General features: G+C 34.5%; 1 protein-coding gene across 3 annotated transcripts in view; it reads right to left on the reverse strand.

Moving 5' to 3' along the window:
• MINDY3 (MINDY lysine 48 deubiquitinase 3) overlaps positions 1-17,841 on the reverse strand; it is a 101,647-nt gene that overhangs the window by 22,991 nt on the left and 60,815 nt on the right. For all 3 annotated transcript variants that reach the window (XM_054593442.1, XM_054593434.1, XM_054593451.1), the window contains one exon: positions 4,251-4,323. In XM_054593442.1, coding sequence (XP_054449417.1) covers positions 4,251-4,323 — 73 coding nt within the window. The remainder of the gene's footprint in view (positions 1-4,250; positions 4,324-17,841) is intronic.

The following is a 17,841-nucleotide window of genomic DNA, read 5'->3' on the forward strand; positions in this document are numbered from 1 at the left end:
AGCAGTCACATCCAGATAAAAGACTTTCCCCACTAAAGTCAATCTATCATAGAATTATGTAAGCTGAAAAGGACACTAATTAGTAACATGAAAACATACATCTGAAGGGAGAAATGGATAGCAATTCAACAGTAGGGGAACTCAATACCTCACTTTCAACAATGGATAGATCATCCAGACAGAAAATCAATAGTGAATAATATACTTTAATGATACTTTAGACCAAATGGACCTAATATACATATACACACCATTCCATCCAATAGCAGCAGAAAACATATTCTTCTCAAGTCTACATGGAACATTCTCCAGGTCTGATCACAAGACAGAGCACAAAATATGTCTTAGCATATGGAAATCATACTAAGATGGAAATCACACTAAATATCTTTTCTGGCCACAACAGTATGAAACTATGAATCAATTACAGAAGGAAAGCTGAAAAATTTACAAATATATGGAGAATAAATAACATGCCCATGAACAACCAATGGGTCAAAAATTAATCAAAAGGAAAATCAAGAAATATCATCAAGCAAACTAAAATGGAAACAAAACATATCAAAACCTATGGCATGCACCAAAAGCAATTTAAGGGGGAAGTTTATAATAATAAATGCCTACATTGAGAAGCAAGAAAGATCACAAATAAACAATGTCACATTATAACTCAAGGAACAAGAATAAGAACAAACAAAGCCCAAAGTTAGTAGCAGAAAGGAAATAACAAAAATTAGAACAGAAATAAATGAAATAGAGACCAGAAAAGCAATAGAAAAGATTAAAGAAACTAAAAGTAGGTTCTTAGAAAGATTTTTTAAAAATTGACAAACCTTTAGCTAAACTCACCAAGAAAAGAAAAGTGAGGACTGAAATGGAAAAAAAAAATTATACATGAAAGAGGAGACATTATGGCTGATCCCACAAAAATACAAAGGCTCATGAGCAACTACTATGATCAATTACATACAAACAATTTAGTCAACCTAGAAAAGATGGATAAATTCTTAGAAATATGCCACTTACAAAGACTGAATCATGACAAAATAGAAAATCTGGACAGATTAATAGTACAAAGATCGAATCAACAATCAATAATCTCCCAACACAAAAATCCCAGGACCAGGTAGTTTCACTAGTGACTTCTACCCAGTATTCAAAGAAGAATTAATACCAATCCTTCTCAAACTCTGTCAAAAAACTGAAGAAGAGAGAACACTTCCAAATTCATTTTATAAGACCAGTATTACCTAGTACCAAAGCCAGATACTACAAGAAAAGAAAATTACAGATCAATATTCCTCAAGATTATAGCTGCAAAAATTCTCAACAAAATATTGGGAAACCAAATTCAACAGCACTTTCAAAGGATCATGCACCACGATCAAGTGGGGTTTATTCTGGGAATGCAAGGATGTTTTAACAAAGGCAAATCAATCGACATAATGTACCATATTAATGAAATGAAACAAAAAAAATCATATAATCATTTTAATATGTAAAAAAAGCACTTGACAAAATACAAACTCCTTCATAATAAAACTGCTTTAAAAATTTGGTACAGAAGTAATGTTCCTCAGCATAATAAAGGCAAATATGACAAACCCACAGCTCATATCATCCTCAACAGTGAAAAGTTAAAATCCATTCCTCTAACATCTGGAACAAAATAGAGATGCCCACTCTCTCCATTTCTATTCTTCATAGTATTGGAAGTCCTAACCATAGAAATTAGGCAAGAAAGAGAAATAAAGGCATCCAAATTGGAAGGGAAGGAGTAAAATTATCCCTGTTTGCAGATGACATGATCTTTTATATAAAAAGCCCTGACTCTACCAAAACACTGCTAAAATAAATGATTTATGTAAATTTGCAAAATACAAAACCCACATATATACATATATGTATGTGTGTGTATATATATATATATATATATATATATGTATGTTACATTTCTGTACACTAACAATAAACCATCTCCAAGAGAAATTGAGAGGAATCCATTTTGCAATAACATGGAAAACAGTAAAATACTTCTGAATAAATTTAACCAAAGAGGTATAAGACCTATGCATTAAAAACTCTAAGACATTGATGAAAGAGACTGAAGAAGACACAAATAAATGGAAACATACCCTTTGTTCTTGAATTGGAAGACTTAATATTGTGAAAATGTCTGTACTACCCAAATCAATCTACAGATTCAATGCAATCTTTATCAAAATTCTATGACATATATCACAGAAACAGAAAAAAAAAAATGTGTCCTAAACTTTGATCATGCAAAGTCAAAGCTAGCCTGAGAAAGAAGAACAAAGCAGGAGGCATCACATTACCTGATTTCAAGCATATTACAAAACTACAGTAATCAATAGAGTATGATACTGGCATAAAAACAAACACATAGACCGGTGTAAAAAAATAAAGAGCCCAGATATAAATCCATGCATATAAGGTCAATTAATTTTTGACAAGGGAACAAGAATGCACAATGGGAAAATGACAGCCTCTTCAATAAATGATGTCAGAAAAACTGGACAGCCACATGAAAAGAATGAAACTGGATCCCTAGCTTACACCACTCACAAAAAATTAATTTGAAATGGGTCAAAGACTTAAATGTATGACCTGAAACTGTAAAACTTCTGGGATATAGGGGAAAAGATCCTTGTTAATGATTTCTTGTATAAGACACCAAACATACAGGCAACAAAAACTAAAATAAACAAGTGGGACTACATTAAAGAGCTTCTGCACATGAAAAGAAATAAAAAATTGAAAGAAGCAACCTAAAGAATGGGAGGAAATATTCCCAAACAATATATCTGATAGGAGTTAATATCCCAGATATATAAAGAATTCAAAGAACTCAACAGCAAAAAAAGAAAGAAAGAAAGAAAGAAAGAAAGAAAGAAAGAAAGAAAGAAAGAAAGAAAGAAAGAAAGAAAGAAAGAAAAGAAAAAAAGCAAACTAGATGCAACTAAAAAAATGGGCAATGAAGTTGAATAGATATTTTTCTAAAGAAGACATACAAATATTACTCCGCACCTATTACAATACCTTTTATCAAAAAGACAAAAGATAAATGTTGGTAAGGATGTGGAAAAGAGGGAACCCTTATAGGCTACTGTGAGAATGTAAAATGGTATACCCATTAAAGAAAACAGTAAGGAAGTTCCTTAAAAATTTAAAAATTGAACTACCATCTATCTGATCCAGCAATCCCACTGCTAGTTATGTAGCTGAAGGACTTGAAATCTGTAGTTCAAAGAGATCTGTGCACACCCACAGTTATTGCAACATTATTCTTGATAGCACAGATATGGGAACAACTTAAGTATCTACAGATAAGTAGATAAATAAATGGATTATACACACACACATACTATTCAGCCATGAGAAATAAGGAATGTTCCCTTTTGTAATATGAATAGAATTTGAGGGCATTATAATAATTGAAAAGTCAGGCAGAGAAAGACAAAAACTGTACAATATTACTTATATGCAGAATCTAAAACAGCTGAATTTGTAAAAAAACAGTACAATGGTAGTTACCAGGACCTAGGAGATGGGTTACTGGGGAGATGTTATTTAAGAGTAGTAATTTGCAACTAATAGAGAAATAAGTTCTGGAGAGCTAACTCACAGCATAGTGATTATGGTCAACAATACAATTTTATAAGTTTCAAAGTTGCTAAGAGAATAGATCTTAATTGTTCTCATCATTAAAAAAAGATAATTATGTGATGTGATAGAGGTGTTAGTTCACACTACTACAGCAATGATGATACAATGTAGAAATACAAAGAAACAACAAGTTGTATACCTTAAACTTACAGGCTGTTAAATGTTAATTATATCTCAATTTAAAAATATTCTGGAAGAGCCGTTTATTTAATAAATAAGTGAAAAGGGAAGGAAATGGCTTACTTTTTAAAGAGCTGGTTCAAAAGATAGTATTTTTCCTTGTTCAACACTAACTAGAAGAAGTCAAGATTCAAGTAACCATAATTCAGTAGCCCAAGAAACATGAAAACCTTATAACCATGTCAGAACTTGAATACTTAAGTCTCTTTTTTTATTTGTTCCCATTTTCACTCTTCTCATTTAAAATGTTCAAGAAATACAACCTATGTTTCATTCAATAATTCAGTAACTCTTATGAATAAAACTCAGGTAAATATCAAAAATTTCTTATATATATAGATACAAAAAAGAGTCAATGTTAAAAAATTAATAAAATCTTTTACCTTCTGGATCATAGGTTTGAAAAACTCTCCTGGCTTGTTCTGAAGGAGCCTCAGGTGCAACTAAAGCCATATCCTGAAAGACAGAAAACATGCCATCAACCAGTTACAATATCATGATATTAAAAAAAATAAAACAAATACTAGGCTACAATGAAGAAATAATGAGATGTGGAAGCAGAAGACTGAGTTATATTTAAAATCATAGATTGATGACTAAATAAGTTACAAACTCTCTGGGCTTTAAAAAATAGGAATAATCAACCCTTCAACTATAGAGAGCTGCTGTGAGAATGACATGCGAAACTTTATATAAAAACACAAAGTTTAATATTATAGGGGTAATTACTATAAAAATGCAATCTGCAAAAATTAATGACATACATTTACATTATTGTCCAGTCAAGAATTAATATTACTTAAATATAAAATACACTCTAATTTTCAAATATTTGAAAATTAAATTTAGATATATGAGAGCAAACAATTACATAGCAATGCACTTAAAATGTATTATTTTAGTGAGCATGTTATAGCAAACCTAGCCACAGATCAACATCAATTTCTTCATGTCCAGAATTTTAATTTTTCCTAACTCTAAGGAAATATTGAAAAGACAGGAGTATTTCTTTTTCCTATGTAACTACTTCTCTATCATGACTAAATTCTTTACACAGTGATCAATATTACAATTGAACAAAAACAAGCACAAAATTCAGTGTTATCTTGGATTCCACATATTTAAACTGTTAGGAAATTCTACTGCTTGACTTACATGAATTTAGAATCTAGGCTACAAAAGTTCTCTATTCACAGCTTTAGTTTAAGCCTTTATCTATAATTGTGTTCACTCAGACAAAACTCATCAGAGAACAAGTTCACAAGTATCCTTTTTTACCATCTTGACTCTTTTGTAAAGACATGGGGCATAAATGATAAATACAACCTAAAGTGCTGTTCCTCTGTAGAGACAAATTTTTATAAGAAATGTAGTGATTAACTTGTGTTCCAATCAGCTCACCTTTACTTCACAGATGAAGGAAAACTGTAAGAATCAATTCTAATAGTTCTTACCTAACCATGAAATTAGGTGCCTGAGCACCCTAATACTATGTTCAGTTTACATGGGAATATAAATCAAATGGGAATGGGAATTAAAATAAGGCAATCTACGCAAGCTCTTACATATTTTTTAATTACTAGAAGACAAAGTAAAAATATTCTGATTATTTTAAAATATAATACACAGTAAAGTTTGGTTACGTGTAATTATTTCCCATTTACCATCCCTTAATTGCTACTTTTAGGTCTCCTTTTCAATATAATTTTGCAGAAAATATGCCTATCAAGTGCCATGTTTTAGCTGGCCTAACTTACAGTGTCTTTCCAATTTTATGACCCAGTCCCTTATTGCTGGATACTTGGACTGTATAATCTTTTGCTATTATAAAAAATGCTGCAACAAATAAATCTGAATGTGTAATTTCATACATGTGCTATTGTATCTGTAGGACAGAGCTCCAGAGTAGGACTGCCGGGTCAAAGGAATAGTTCATTTAAAATTTTGGTAATACTGCCAGATTCTTGGATTGTGTTTATTCATTTAACCTATTTTGAATAATATTTCTTAAAACTCTTTCCTTCTTCTACTATATCAGCAATATAGCCTTAGCTCCATAGTTAATTTTGTATCAAAGCTAGGACTATAGCATCAGCTCTCAGTATTAAGGAGAAATGGCTAACACTGGGGCTATTATTATTATTCCTTAGCATCTCTTATTACTCGCAAAACTTAATTGCAAAAAATTCTACATATATTCTACTATAAGCTTTAGATCCCGTAACTATTTCCAATTCTACTTATTTCTTTTTTAAATTTTTCGCTTGAAAGAGCTGTTGGAATTTGTGCATAAACACCATACCTAAAATTCTGGCTGAGGAGAAGGTATACAGTAGTGCATGAGATTTTAGGCAGAGGGGAATTTGCAAGGGTACAAGATGAGCCTACACTCATTCATTCTATTCAACAACAGTTGCATTTCAACCTTCCTGTGTTGCCAGTAAGTGATATGGAAATGATTGAAATGAGTTTTAAAACACTACTTTGACTTTTCTAAATATTACTTAATACTATGATCTAAATAGAGGGAAAGAAAATATTGTTTTCCCGGGCTAATAGAGCAAAAGATTCTTTTTGAGGGAAGAGGTGGCAGAGAATATAATTAAAGCATTACTTTAATATTCCTATTGACTGAAGTTATAGGACATTACCAGTGTTTTTAAAGTTAGGGGAACAAGGATATTCCAGTTTTAGCCACAGAATGAGGTTTATATCAAATGCTCCAGCATTAAAGATTTCAAAAAATGCAGGAGCATAAACAAGAATTTAAAGTCAACTACCTGATGCCTTGCCTATAAGTTCCAAGTGCTCCAAAAAAAAAAAAAGTGTGCTAATATAGAAAGGAGTTAAAGTAGACTTAATGAAAAGTTCACTGGATATCTCTTGCTCTGGTTATGCATACATAAAAAACTTAGGCTTTAGTAAACACGCTATTATTCTTGTTTGAATAGTCTACATACGCTGGCCTAGAACTTGAAACTTGGGAAAAACTCCTGATGTGCTCTGGTTTAACAAATGCTCATTTAGAAAAGAAGCTGGCTTTTTTTCCTATAATTAGTGGCATGATTTGGCCTGTTGCCCATGATTTGCTGACCTTCTATTTAGAGAATATATGATATGTCTTCCCCAAATGCTCTAACACTGATTAAACATGCCTTTGTTTGGATACACCTGGAGATATAAAGATATCCTAATCACATTAACAGGTTTAACAAAGAAAATATTTTGGCTCCCATCTGAAAGAGAAAATTCTAGCTAGAAGGAGCAGAATCACAAAAGGCAGGGAGAATAAGTTACCACAGCATTCGGGGGAACTTAAAAAATTGAAGATGACTGTGAGCTGTGACAGAAAAGTAGTTAGGAAGGGAAATCAGCTTTGATGGAAGAATGAATTTGATTTTGAACATTCAGAGTCTGGAGGTGATAGTTAAAAATCCAAGTAGAGCTCATGGAGTTATCTTTTTTAAAAATAACATTTAAAAAATTTTTTTTCAATTACAGTTTACATTCAATATTATTTTATATTAGTTTCAGGTGGACAGCTTAAAGGTTAGACATTTATGGAGCTATCTAATTCTTGGCACACTGTGAACACTCCATGGCTGCCAGCTGTATGCTTCTTCTAGGCCAGTAGAACTAAGACATGTGCACCAGAGGAGATTAGGGCTAGAGAACCTACCAGGTAAGATACTGAAACAGATGAAAGTAGATTACTTCAAAGACGTCAGAAAAGAGTATTTCTGAAAAGGGATTTAGACAACTTATTGGTTGAAGTTTAGAAGTTTGAAACAAGTATCTTAAAACCCTGCATGTGAAAAAACAACAAAAAACCCACATGTGAACTACCTAAACAGAAGTTCCTTTTTTTCCTCCCAAAATAAAACCCAATGGTATTGGTCAAGTTCCACATCATAAAACCATTAACTATAATTGTCATTACTAATAAAACAAATTATGTCTTGAATGATTCAAAAAACATCTTGCTTTGTTCCTTTGGTCTCAGTGATATACTAACAGATAATTGGCCAGATTCCTTAGGAATTAACTGCTCTTAATCATACCACTTATTTTAAGACATGTTTATATTACAGGAGGGAAAGGGTGGAAAGAAAAGAAAGTATGGCATTAAAAAAAAAGATTACAGTAAATTCTAATGAACGTATTTCAAAAGTTTTCAAGTACATACCAAAAACAGTACAGCCTTCTAAGTTGATTATTGGCTTGCTTATGTTGAGTATTTACAATGCTTTTTAGGTTATTTAGAAAACAATCTCCTAGTTAAAGCTTGTTTAAATCTATATGTTTAACTGCTTCTAGATGAAACTAAAAAAATTACAAAACCATTTTTATCTATTACAGTGTTTGATGCTGGAATCTTATGGTCAAGATGACTGCATAGGCAGACATGGCTCACCTCTTCCCATCACCACATCAAAATTACAGCTAAAATATAGAACAACCATCACTCAGAAATGGCAGAAATCGAGTTGAATGGAGGTCTGACAACTATGAAATTGAGTTGAATGGAGGTCTAACAACTACAGAATTAAAGACACCACATCCATCCAGACTGGTAAGAGGGGCAAAGATGCAGAACGGGCGGATCCCACACCCACGTGTGGTAGATAAAAATTAGGGAGGGATATCTCATGAGCAAGGAGTCCCAGCCCCACACCAGGCCTCCAGCCCAGGGTTCCAGTGCCAGGAAGATAAGTCCCCACAACTTTTGGCAGCAAAAATCAGTGGGGATTGAGTTGGTGGAAGAAAATACTGGAACTCCAAGAAGTTCCTCTTAAAGAACCCACACATGGACTCACTCCCTCTGAGCACTAGGACCCGGGTAGCAGTTTGAAAGGCACCAGTGGTGCACAGGGAGGAACTGAAGTGCCTGGCATCAAGGCAAGCAGAGGTCATTGCCCCTTTTCTAAATCCTCCTCCCACAGAGCCAGCAAGCTGGTGCCATATCTGAGACTGTACCAACCTAACACTGTTTGACCTGCCTTGAAGACCCCAGAGGCTCCACCCCAACCAACTTCTTGGGTCCACCCATGCTCCTTTCCCATATGAATGGCTAGTCTCAGCTCCTGCTTCACAACTTCCTAAATCCTCTCAAACAAGCAACAGCTGGCTGCAGTGAGCCCCAGGCCTCACACCAGCAAGCCTAGACTCACAGCTTTGCTTTGCCTTAGAATCTCTAATTCCTGTACAAGTAGTAGCCACCTCAGATTGCTTTATAGCTCATGCAAGGCGGCCCTGGGCAGGACACAGGAGGGGGCTGACCTTGGCCTACATCACCTGGGTTTATCCCAGAGCCTGTAAACCCAGTGGACAGCTACAGACACGTCAGAGCACTACTACCCTGCCCCCAAACAGCTGAAACTCCATGAAGAGTGGAGGTTGGCGGTAAGTGGTTACAGCCAATCTTTGCAGCTGACTGGCCTGGTAACTCCCTCCCATTGATCTGCCAATAGCAACCAAGGCTCAACTACAAGAGAAGGGTGTACTCAGTCCACATGAAGGGCGCAACTTGAGCACCCAAGTTGGATGATAGGGGAGACTGTGTCATTGGCCCCTCAAGGACATCTACTACATTAGGCCATATTACCAAGACATGGAGTCAAAGTAGCTCTACCTAATACATAGAAACAAACACAGGGAAGCTGCCAAAACAAGGAGACCAAGAAACATGGCCCAAATGAAAGAATAGAGCAAAACTGCAGAAAAAGAACTGAACAAAATGGAGATAAGCAACCTATGAAATGCAGAGCTCAAAACACTAGTTATCGGGGTGCTCAAGGAACTTAGTGAGGACCTTAGCAGCATAAAAAAGATTTAGTGAGAAATGAAGGATATACTAATTGAAATAAAGAACAATTTACATGAAAACAACAGTAGAAGCCAAGAATCATATCAATGACTTGCAACATAAAGAAGCAAAAAACAACCAATCAGAACAACAAAAAGAAAAAAAGAATCCAAATAAACAAGGATAGTATAAGCAGCCTCTGAGACAACTTCAAGCATTCCAACATTCATATCATAGGGCTGCCATAAAGAGAAGAGGAAGAACAAGAAATTGGAAATCTATTTGAAAAACTAATGAAAGAAAACTTCCCTAATTTGTTGAAGGAGATAGACATGCAAGTCCAAGATGCACAGAGGGTCCCAAACAAGATGGATGCAAAGAGGCCCACTCCAAGACACATCATAACTAAAATGCCAAAGGTTAAAGATAAAGAGAAAATCTCTTTAAAGAAGCAAGAGAAAAGCAGTTAGTTACCTACAGGGAATTTCCCATAAGACTGTCAGCTGATCTCAAAAGAAACTTTGTTGGCTAGAAGGGATTGGCAAGAAATATTCAAAGTCATGAAAAACTACTGCTCCACCCAGCAGAGCCATCATTTTAGAATCGAAGGGCAGACAGAGCTCCAAAACAACTAAAGGAAAAAACTAAAGGAATTCATCATCACCAAACCATTATTATATGAAATGTTAAATGGACTTAAAAAGAAGAAGATCGAAACTATGAACAATAAAATGTCAAAAATACACATCTATCAACAATTGAATCTAAAAAACAAACTAAGCAAGCAAGAAGAACAGACAAAATATGGATATGGAGAATGTTTTGATGGTTGCCGGATGGGAGGGGGGAGGAGGGGGGGAATGGGTGAAGAGGTGAGGAGATTAAGAAGTACAAGTAGGTAGTTACAGAATAGCCACAGGGATATAAAGTACATTATAGGCAATGGAGTAGCCAAAGAACTGATACACATAACCCACAGACATGAACAATGGTGGGAGGATTGCCTGAGGGAGTTAGGAGTGCTGGATGGAAGCGGGCAAAGGGGAAAAAATCAGGACAACTATTACAGCATAATCAATAAAATATAACTAAAAAAAAATAAAAAGGGCAAAAGAGAAGCACCTAAGAGATAAATATGAAAATGTCAGGGAAGTTCAGTGTATGTGTGTTTTTCTCAAGGATGGAAAAGCTATGCATGAAAAAGATTTCTGAGAGTAGTCACTAGAGCACTTACAAATCCCCTAATTATACATAGTGCTAACCTCAAAAGCAAACTCACAGTGCCCCACACGAAAGACTATCTATGCAGTATGCAGGTCCCACATTTGGAGATAGAAGCACAGAGGATGGAGAGTCTAAGAGGCCAATTCAGGTTATACCTAAGTCCACTTCACAGATGAAGACAGAGGTCAACATGCAACTGGGGCAACTGAGGGCAGCAGTGTTTCAAGTCCTACTTTCCAAACTAAGGTCTCTGGCTGAAGCATGGAGAGTTGCTGTAGACTTTCTGGAAAAAGTTGTTTTGTGAAATATTTACATGAACAAAAAAGACGGGTGGGGGAGCAGCAGTGTTAATAATTTATAAAACAGAAAAGGCATTCGGACATGCAGCACTGGTCTAAAGAGTCAGGAGCAGGACAAGGAGATGAGGGGGAGCAGAGACAAGGGAAGGAAAACCAGCAGGAACCCTGCAGAGACACGCTGACCCAGAAGCCACCACGGGCCTTACAGAGAGCTACAGTTTGGTCAAAATGAGAGGGAGCTACAGTGAGGAGAAATACTAGAAGACCCTAATTGGACAGTGACAGTGACACTGACACAGCCCTGAGCCAGGCACAAGATGACAACAGTCCTGAAGACTGTAGGTGGCACCCCAAATCACACGTTCATCTCATAGACTAGGAAACCAGACCATTCTCAAGACTACTCTCTCTGAAGATGACACCGAGAGAATAGCTTTTTGAGTCCAAAATTATTAATGACCCGGACATAAACCATTAGTGACAGAATTTATTACCCTAAAAATCAACTAACACTGACCCTTTTAACTGGTAAATATATTATCAGTGTTCAAAATTGGCACCAGCAACTTACTTGAGTAAAGGGACTGCACAATTAAAAAAAAAAAAAAAAGTGTTTCATGCTGAACTTTTAAGTTTCCAATTTGATTTAAAAATATAAATTCCAACACTAATTTTTACCAATTTATTAAATACTTCTGAACAAGATCCCTAGTTTAAAGATCTGTAACAAGAATGATCTATGTAGCAAATTTGGTAATAAATTAATATTAAATATATTTCACATTTCATAGTATAGAATTCTATTCATTCAAGAGAGTCCTTTGCAATCTTAAGCAAAATATTTTAGTGAGAGATATAATTGTTATATTTTTCTCATTGCACATAAAGAAAATTATTTAATTATAAAGGATGAAGTAAAATAAAACTTTCATGTAATAACTATATAAGTGTGAAGAACAATATGAAGAAGAGGACTCTAACCCTCAGATTTCCCATTTCTGAGACTTAATATAGCAAGAGCTTCCAGATTATTTAATATATTTTCATCATATAACTATCCACACATCCATAATGTTTTAAATACTGTTAAGCTTATTATATGGGAGAGAAATAACTAGTCCATTTAGGGTTACAACCTAATGGAAGAGAGAAGAAAAGTGCTACTATATGCTTATTTCCATGAATATCATTAAAATTATCTTAAGAAAATTATCTTCTAAAATAAAAGTCAAACATACATTAATCCTCTACTCTAAAAAAAACCAAAACTGTTGAGTTATGAATAAAGATTCCAATGATGTAATTCCAAGTTATCTAAGTCAGCAAAGATACTTGTAAGCATTTTCTATTTTTCATCACTAATTGTAGTACTTAGAAGAAATTTTCAATGTGTATTGTACCTAGAACTCTTTCACTCATAGGTACCCCATTAGGAAAAGATCCTAAACATGAGTCAAACACTGTTTGAGTTAGCTATTTAAACTCTGATTTACCATCAAAATTATTTTCACTTTAAAAGTAGTTTTCTCTATGTTATTCAAATATAATCAAAAGCTTTTATCAGAGGAATGCTAAAGCAAATGATTTCAATTCAGCCAATTTACTGGTCAACAGGGATTGCTAGACAATATAGCTTTTAAAATTATCTAGCTTCACCCAACTTAACTGACAAAGTGCTATAGAAGAGAAGAGGGAAAAAAACCCCAAGCTGTAATGGGACTATCTAATAACCTATAGTCATGAAACAAATATCGTTTTCATGTAGCTCTGTCTGTATTATCAGTATAACTATTCACTGTTCACCATAAACCTTTTAAAATGTTGAAACACTAGCTAACCTTCTAAACGCCTACTGAAATATAAAGAAGGCCTGTGTTCAGTTGTTGGCTAGGTATAAGTAATCCACTACTGGAAAGGTCTTTAAAGTTTATTCAGTACACTTTTCATCATTATCAAGAGCAATCTGCTGTCACGAGTAATCAAAAAGCCGCTGAGAGCTTTATCTAACTTCAGGAATGATCACACATATATAAATTACATTTTTGCTTGCAGACAGCATTTTATGGTACTCTTAGGAGCCCTTCCAAAAAAATAAAGTTAATTGGTATATAACTTACCTTTAAGCTTTAAGCAAAATTTTACTAAATCATTTTATAATATATCTCCCACTGACTATATACCAGTGAAAGTAATTTGGGAACTACTATCAAATGAATTTTTTTTTTTTAATTTCCAAATGTTCTGAAGTATATCATGTTCTTCAGTGCCAACATGAGACACCAATTCAGTTAATGCCATCAATTCAAAGTAGATAGGACAATGGTCTTTTTTTCTTACCCTTCCATTATTTCCCAGACTATCTCCACAACAGCCCAATGCTGTGTGATATCAATTTGTGTTCTATCAGCAGAGAAGTGAGAGTAGGAAATGTAAAGCAAACCCCTATGAGGTTCTTTCTCTATAAAAACATAAACTCTCAATGTACAAGAAGGAATAAGGAAGTAGGAGGAAAAGTCTCCAACAAAATAATTTACTATAATCATTGCAATTATTAATACAAATTAATGGACTTCTTTTTCTCCCTAATTCCATAACTGCACAACTCATATTAACAATCCTTCCAGCCTTTCTCAACCGGTTTTCACCATGGAATTCATCTCTCAAGAATCACTTCCTGTGTTCTCTCATTTATATGAAGAATGGAGTGGAGAAAAGCTGTTAGTCTTTTAACTACTGTATTTCATTAAGAAAACAGCTTATGTGAGCCATTACTCTCTAGGCACATGAACACCTACATATTCAAGAAAAATAAATATCTGACTTTTTTATATAAATGGTAAAAGTGAATATACAATCACCAGTGTGAAAAGCAATCTGATAGTCAAAAAAAGTACCTCCTTATTTCTAGTAAAGATTTTGTATATCATTGGAATTAATTTAAACTCTGTTAAATCACCTGGACACAAAGTAGCCCATGACAGTAAACGGTATTTCTGATCTCAATTCTTTGTCAACCTCCCTTCCTTGAAAGAAGATTATATAACAATGTTTGTTGTTATGGGGTCTGAAACACTCCTCTGTGAGAGGTATTTACTTCCTGGCCCCACTGATATCAGGCTTGGCCAGGTAACTTCTTTTGACCAGAGAAGAAGAGACATTACACTAGCTCCTAGAAGAAGCTTTAAGTACCATCTGTGGTTTATCCAGGTGTCTTTCTCTTTTTCCTCTGCCAAAAGAACTATACATTCCTGTCAGCCTGCTACTTCAGTCCAGATCTTAGCATGAAGAAGCACATGGAGCACACCTGCAGCCAACATGCAAATTAAGTGAGAAATAAGCTTTGGAGCATGTGTTTGAAGAGGGGGGTATGATGGGAGAAGCTGTGCCCCAGTAGAGGCACAAAAAGGGCACACAGTTTATAGAGAATATTAATACAACAAAACTGACTCTCTAATTCTTTTTAAATCATCATCAGGTGCAGGCAAATTTAAGCAACTGCACTAGCCAAACATCCTTCCCACCTGGGGTGGACTGCTCTCACTGTCCCCTCCTTGAATACTACTGTGTAAACTGCTGCAATTTTAGGGTTCTTTGTTATTTCAGGAAGCTGACAAAAGGAAATAAAAGTAAATATTCCGGTGGAAGCTTTATTTTGCTTGTGTCACGTGTATTATATCTGCTCTTCCTCTTCCTAGTTGGTCTACCTTTTTCTCTCATTTCTTCTCTCATGCTACCCACTGACATTGATTTCTAACAATACAAGCGGCACGTAGGGGTATCTCCACATATATGGGCTTCACGTTTGATATAAAAATGAATGCCTAAAAATATTATTGAAATTGTAGCCCACACAATACTAGTAATTTAAGTTTTGTAAGTTTAGTATTAATGAAAAGTGAGGGACACTGCAAAGCTACCTCCCACCCCCACAACAAACCCTACCTCTTTTTTTACTATTTTAAATAAGGTTTGACTGTGAAAAATATTCACAGTACTAAAATTTCTAATATTCTTAAGTTTTATCATAGCATTTCATAGCATTACAGGAAAGTTCTTTCTGTTCACTAACAAGGTTTCCTACTTCTGTGAATATGCTTTCATTCATGCCTTGGAGATCTATGTTTAGCCTTTCATGTCAAGATACATATGCAAACATAGTATAGTGAGGATGGTTTGGGAATAAATGATTATTCTATCTGGTCCTATATCTGATCCCAACCACTATTTCCATCTTACTCTCCTAGCACAACCAGTATGGTTCAGCCATACTGAACCGATTACTATTCTCCACATGTAGTATGAAGTTTCATATTCCACATCCCTTGTCTTTTTGCCTCATCTTTTTCTAAGCCTAGAAAACAGCCCTCATTTCAGATAAGTTACCATGTCCTTTGATTCAGGTATCATCTCTTATGTACCCACCTCTCCTACTTTCAGTCTCTATTTCAACCTAGTAAAATGATTTCTTTTTTGTTTTTCTAAGGGACAAAAGTGGTTAAAAGCTCAAGAGTCAGAAGATTTGAGCTTGAAGCCTGGCTTCAATACTCACTAGTATATGACTTTGCAGATGTTATTTTTTACTGGCTCCAGACTATAAAATGTAGATGGAAATGGTATATACCTTAAAGGGTGGCTTTAGGATTAAATGAGGAATGCATGTAAAAGGCTGAGCATAGTGTCTGACACATAGAAAGCACTCAGTTAATGTAAACAGCAAACTATTACAATGTATTATTAATCTCTGCATTTCAACAGTACTTAACACAATGCTTAATGTTTACTATACCAAGCACTGTGGAAAAACAGATAAATCAGGTAGTACCACTGACCACAAGAAGGTATGAAGCGGCGAGGAGAATCAGCAGTTACCATACAAAAAATGTCAAGGCTGGACTATAAATGCTGAGCAGGCTTTTGATCAGCACATTCTGGAGGACCAAGGATAAAAGACATAAAAGCACAGAAAAATAAAATCATAAACTGTTAACACTTACTACCATATAGTAAGCATAAGATGTTTTGCCCTATTCTGCTATCAACTCTATTTGCTACAATTATTTTTATCAATTGTGGATAGATGGCTAGAGGTGTGAACTTATCAATACTGATTCTATTAAAACTCATAGACTTTACTCATGACAGAACACCTTTAGGCCCTCCTATCAACGGTAATTTACCTTGTTTATACAATTATTTGAGTTCTACTGTAAAAAACAAATTATAAGTAACAAACTCCAAGGGGAAGAGAGACTACTTTTAGTAAGCAGGCTGACATCACTTACATGATTGAGAGAACTAGGAAAAAGAAAATCCAGAAAATTTATAAAAACCAGATATAGAAACAGCTGCATGAGGGCATTCAGAATAGAAGGAGAGAGTAAATAAGAGCAATCAATTTTCACTTTAAGGAGGCAAGAGTATTTATATTATATTTTGAAAGATTTCTAATTAAAATAATTGGAAATAAAAGAGTTTAAGTATTATCATGGCACGAATCATTGGTGTAACCCTAGACAATCTGAAGATGGTTAGCCCTAAAGTTTACTAAGCAGTTAGGAAACAATCTGTGGGTAAAAATTCAGAGGTTTTTAACAATTCAAATAATTGAAAATTGTTAATCTGTGTAGACCTCTACCTAAACTTCCCAAGTAATTCAAATAATAGAAAATTAACTTTAGGATTCTTTGTCCAATGTTGCTATTTTTATAGGCTTGAAGATAGGTGTTTAAAGTCACGTGACAAGTTTATAATTTAAGCTATAAGAACAAGTCCTTTAGATTCTTAAATTAATTTTATTTCCATAGTAGGTAAGGCATGAAATCTAAACATATGAACAAACTCTAAAATTCAGTTAATATAAATGCACTGGATGACTAAAATGCACTGATGCATAGGAAAACTATTGTAAAATGACCAACTGTGAATTTAATTGTATTCCAAGTCACATGACTTTTATATAATAAAGATACATAGAGGTGAATTTTCTTTATAACAAATAAAACCTATAAAGCATCATTTTACTTCATTTTCTAAAACTGTGCTTATTTAACATAAAATGTAGTAATGGTGAAATAGAACTGTTCAATTTTTAAACACTGAAAAAACGTCTCTTAACACTTACTAGCAGCAGTCTTCCTAATGTTACACCAAAGAGTCATACAGAAAAGGAGCTTGCTTTGTAGAAAAAATTCTACTAGACTCCCAGTAACAGATACCACTGTTAAGAACAGTGAGTTCACTCACAAACAGTTGAATGTTCTGTTTCTCCTTTGCTTTAAATTCAGTTTCTTCATATATTTTTGCATTTAAATAGTAATGTGTTCTCATGTGTATTTACCTGAAAGGAAAACTGCTTTATCAAAGGAAAGTTCAAAGGTGACACTGTGCACACACGTACAAAGAGTCCTTTTATAACCATAAAAGAGAACAAAAAAGGATGTAAAACTCATCTACCCAGCTTCAAAAGAGTCTGAAATGGATTACTAAGGAAATTAGTCACTGATCTTCTGAAGATGAAACTGGATGCTACAGGTAGGTTCCAACTATTTTCATATTGGATTAGCAGCTGTCACCTCACGCTGAGATTCAAATACCCAATAAAAACAAAGGTGGCAAATCTATTTTGCCTACCACTTTATATATATA

This window comes from Pteronotus mesoamericanus, unplaced genomic scaffold (assembly GCF_021234165.1).
Source record: "Pteronotus mesoamericanus isolate MK-2021 breed Mesoamerican mustached bat unplaced genomic scaffold, CSHL_Meso_final contig_130, whole genome shotgun sequence".
NCBI lineage: Eukaryota > Metazoa > Chordata > Mammalia > Chiroptera > Mormoopidae > Pteronotus > Pteronotus mesoamericanus.